The sequence below is a fragment of the Callospermophilus lateralis genome, chromosome 8 (genome assembly GCF_048772815.1).
Source record: "Callospermophilus lateralis isolate mCalLat2 chromosome 8, mCalLat2.hap1, whole genome shotgun sequence".
Taxonomy (NCBI): Eukaryota; Metazoa; Chordata; class Mammalia; order Rodentia; family Sciuridae; genus Callospermophilus; species Callospermophilus lateralis.
Window position 1 is genome coordinate 11119166 of NC_135312.1, and position 4573 is coordinate 11123738.

Below are 4573 nucleotides of genomic sequence, written 5' to 3' on the forward strand. Positions count from 1 at the left end.
CTAGTGGGTGGTGACTATAAGGGGCTCTTCTTGCCCGCCACCTGTCCTCCCTCCCCACTCCATCACGGATGCTAAAGAGCAGGGTTTCCTTCGTTTTTGTTTCTGAACCAACTCTGGCTCTTCCCTGTCCCTCTTGGTGGAATGGTGACAGGGCGTTGGGGAAGTCTATGCTTTCTCCTTCACTCCTAACACACTTTCAGATCCTTCCTACTAATGTGTAAATAGCGCACAGCAATCTCCTCCGTGCATCCCATCCCACTCTAACCACCCAGCTTTCCCAGCTTCTGGAATGTTCATATCTTTTTGATGTCATCCGTGCTGTCAGATGACTAAAATGCCTCCACTCTGACCCCAATTCATTCCCAAAGAAGTTCTGTCCAAAACCAGTCCTAGTATCCCCTACTCAACCCCAGATTTTCCAGCAGTTTCTATCTCTCCTCTCCAGTTTCCCACTCAGCCTTCTCCTTTTTCCATTTTAGTCCTCAACACAGGGCACCATACTTAACCAAGCCTTTCTCTCCCAACCCAGAAACAAGCTCCACATGAGGAGGAATTCTGCATATGGTGGGAAGAGGGGAGATGGGGCAGCTCTGACTTGAGTCTTCAAGTCTATGGTTTAGCTGCCAGAACTCCTGGGTTCCAGTCCTACCTCCCCTCTTACCATCTGAGAGACCTTGACAAATTACTCAATGCCCACTGAAAATGAGATCCTAGGTATTACATTTCAGAAAGCGTTAAATACCACAGACCAGTGGACAAAACTGTAAAGAGGCAACCTGGACTGGGTCATGTGAGGGGATGGCTTGGGATGGGTGGAACTGGGAGTCATCGTTAGATCTTCTTCCATTCATATAGGGAGGTCTGTTAATAACGAGCCATAAACTTGTTTGGAACCAGAGGCATAGAAACCAAACAATGGCTGAAGGTATTTCTGAGAACACCCAGATCTTTATTATCTTTGTTAATTTGGCAGAAAATGCCTCAGACTGGAATCTCTCTGAGGTTTGCTCAGTTCAAATGCAAGTCTTTGCTGCTCCTATGCACATAGCCTTGTGGACCATGGAAATACAGTGATATACACAGTCTTTGAGACTCACATTCAAAGAAATGGAAAGAAAGCAAATTCCAGAACACAAAAACAAAAGTATAAAAACTGTTTAAATATTGAACTGTGCTCCATAACACAAAAGTTCATATCTTGTGGGAAACTTGGAGAATTTTCCACCATGGGGGAGGGGCGGGTGGGCGCTTAGGATGCAACTGTCCCTTTTGACCTCGTTAACATGTTGTGCTCTGGAACATGGTGAGGAAGAAGTTGCAGAAGGAGCTCCAGGAGTCCCCGCAGAACTCCAGGGCAGTCTTCCTCTGGTTCACCACATCTGGGTCCTCCATACACTCCGGACCTTTGACGGCCACAGTCTGAGTCTCTGCTGGGCTGGACTGGATGTTCTCTTTGACCTCATTTGGCTCCAGGGCGGAAGGGCTGGTGACCTCAATATGCTCCTTGGGGGACAGCTCTGTTTTCTCCTTTCTGGGCTTCATGTTCTCATATAGAGTGGAGTTTACCAACTTGAGATTGGATTCTGGAAACTGCTTTTTGCACACCCTGGTCTTCAGGACACTCTTGGAGTTCTCACATAAGTTCTTCTGTTTGCGCAGCGTCCGGACAATTTGTTTCCAATAGGCCTTCTCATTATTGAGCTTGAGGCATTTAGTTGGCTTTCCGGCAAAGACACAAGAAAACTCCTGGTCCATTCGAGTGCACTCGACTTTCAGGGTGATGACCAGCTCCTGCTCAGTCACTGACCATCTGCAGGAAGCTTGATCTTTGGTGGCAAACTTGCCATTGGTCATGGACTTGGATGTTCTGCTTCTCTGCTTACTCTGGCCCTTGCCCAGAGGAACTGATGGATCTCCTTCTGGTATGCTGCCCCGTCTGTTCTTTGTTCCATTTCTGACCTTTGCTGAGAGCACTTGAGCAGCCAGGAGGAGAAATGAGAGGAGGGCAAGGCTGTGGATCTTCATGGCTTCAGCTAGGCAGGCACCTGTTGGATGAAAGGCAGGGACTCAGTGCTGGGCAGCAGGTGAGTGTGCAGGACTGCAGGCTGGCCTCCCTGCACCCTGATCCATGTCTGCCCACTTTAGGAGGAGACCAGAAATCTGTCTAGCTCCTGAAATCACTAGATGAGTAGCCTGTCTGCTCCCACTTCCACTTGACCTGAGTCTTTGAGTGGCAAAATGTTACCATTCTTCATCCCTCACCACTCTCAGAGCCTCCCTAACTCTCCCACTCACTCAGTTACTCCTGCACTTGCCCCACCCTTCAGTCACTCATTCAGCAAGCATTAATTGAGCACCAACAATGGGTCATGCACTATCCTAGCTGTTGATCACACCACACTGACTGAGAAAACTTCGGGTCTTAAAGAGCTCAGAGCGTGCCCCTTGGAGAGATTTAAATAGCCTTGACCATGGAGTTGGTCTCATTCTGTTCTCAACTTGATCTTAGACAAGTCACTCTCCCGCTCTGGGTCTCAGGTCCTTTACCTGGAAATCAAGGTGTTGAATGAAATAATCAAACCCTTCCTTAGTTCCAATGTGCTGACTTTCTACCTCACAAGTCTGCACAGACACAGATGACCACAAAATCAGAAAGGATGTGGCAAGAGCCATAGAAATGTCATAAAACGTGATGTTGACTCAGAGGCTGAACCTGCTCAGGGTTTGACACATGGAGCTGGGTGGTGCTCTGGGGTAGAGGGAATATTACCGAAGGAAGGAGGATCCCCAGGAAAGGCACGAAGGTGGGAGGTCACTGGACATGACAGGGCAGAGTGAACCTAGGTGGAGAGGGATGGACCTCAAGCAGAATGCTTAGACCACACTCTGAAGGCAAGTGTGGTGCCCATTGACTTCTGGAGCCCTGTGGTGGCACAGTGCTGGGCAGTCACAAAACCTTTAATCCAGGTGTTTTGAAAAAAAATTCCTTGGATCCAGAGGATGACCTTGAATGCTGGACTAAACTCCATGGATTTTATCAGGTGAACAATAAAAGAAAAGAAAAAAAAGCCACACCTGAAAGAATCCCAGGTCTATCTGACACCCACTAAGTGCTGAGCATTGTTCTAGCATTTGATTCTCCTCCTGTTTAATCCATACAAGAACCCGGCCCCATCGCTATTAGCATGTCACTCACAGTAACAGCTGTGACAGTTAGGGCTCAGGCAGGTGAAGCGGGCGGTGACAAAGCTGGTAGGGCCGGCCAGACCACATCTCACTTCGTTTCTCCCACCCCTCCTGGGTCACTTCTTGCTTTCACCTTCACTCTGATCTTCAGAAAATACTAGCAAGGAATCAGAAAACTATCAACGGTCTGGTTTGGCCATACTGACAGGATTATTCAGATAATCTGTTTTGTGGTTTTTTTTTTTTTTTTTTTCTTTTTTCACGTATTGAATTTTGTTTGAAAAAGGGAAAGCTCCAGGAAACGGCTCTGATCTCATTTGCACCTGGGGGTTTGCCCACCCACTGCGGTCAGGAAAGGAAGACCATACCCAAGTCTGGGCTAAAGCAATGAAGCTGCTCAGGGCCCTGGGACTTGGCTCTTACTTGTCCATCAAGGGATCTACACTCAAAAAAGCCAGATCCTCATGTGGGGTGAGAACTGGGGGCAATAGTGAAGTCTTAAGAGAGTCAGGCCCTTACCTTGCTCTGAGTATGCAGATCCAGGGCGACCCCGGCGTGGCAGCGGTGGCAGGCTGGCCGTCCTCTGAGACGCAGCGCAAGGCAGGGTCGGCTATTTATAGGAGCCCACGCCTGGGTTTTTACAGCACTCAGACTTGAGCAGCTTTGCTCACACTCCTCCCAGCCACGCCCCTCAGATGGAGCCAGGGAAAGTGCTGGGTGGAATCCAGTGAGCAGGGGGTTACACGTGTGCCATTAGACATGCTTCCTGCAGGCCTCTCCCCTTCCACCCAGCAGCCAGGATAGAGGCAGAGCTCAGCCTTGCAAACCTCCTTGATAAGGCGAGCACCCAACAATGATATCCCAAGGGAATAAACTAACTGTAACCACATTACAGCTGTGAAGCCCTGAGCCCATTCCTAAGAGCCCATTCCTAATCCTCCTCACCACCACCCAAGGAGGGGGCTTTCCATGCCTCGTCCCATTTTACAGAAGGAGAGAGTGGCTCTTGGAAATTTCCAAGGGCTGGCCCAAGTTCACCGAGGTAGGAAAGGGGGAGTTCCAAATTTAAACCAGGACTTTCAGCGTCTGTATTCTGTCCTCTTCCCACCTGCCAATCTCAATAAATACTTGGGGAATACTTGACAGAAGTGGCTGAAGCTTCTTAGTTTCTCAGTCGTTTTCACTGAGCCATCTGAAGTTACTGCGTGGGCAGCGGAATCTGTGGGCCCCGAGGCTGGTAAAGAGGGAGTTCTTAATACTGGAATTCCTATTGAAAATATTCCCTTCCAGGTTGCATAAGGGATCTCACTCTGGCCATCCAGGTGGAGGTACAGTTTTACACAAGAATGGCCTTGGTGGGGAATGATTTCGGTGAACTGTGTGACTT

General features: G+C 48.9%; 1 protein-coding gene across 1 annotated transcript; it reads right to left on the minus strand.

The window, feature by feature from the left end:
• Positions 1–1278: 1278 nt before the first annotated feature.
• LOC143406328 (fibroblast growth factor-binding protein 1-like) lies at positions 1279–3758 on the minus strand. The gene is made up of 2 exons (XM_076865054.2): positions 3706–3758; positions 1279–2045 (listed from the first exon to the last, which is right to left on the minus strand). Exon 2 carries the CDS (start codon positions 2023–2025, stop codon positions 1279–1281), a length of 747 nt encoding a protein of 248 aa, XP_076721169.1. The 5' UTR covers positions 2026–2045; positions 3706–3758.
• Between the last annotated feature and the right edge of the window lie 815 nt (positions 3759–4573).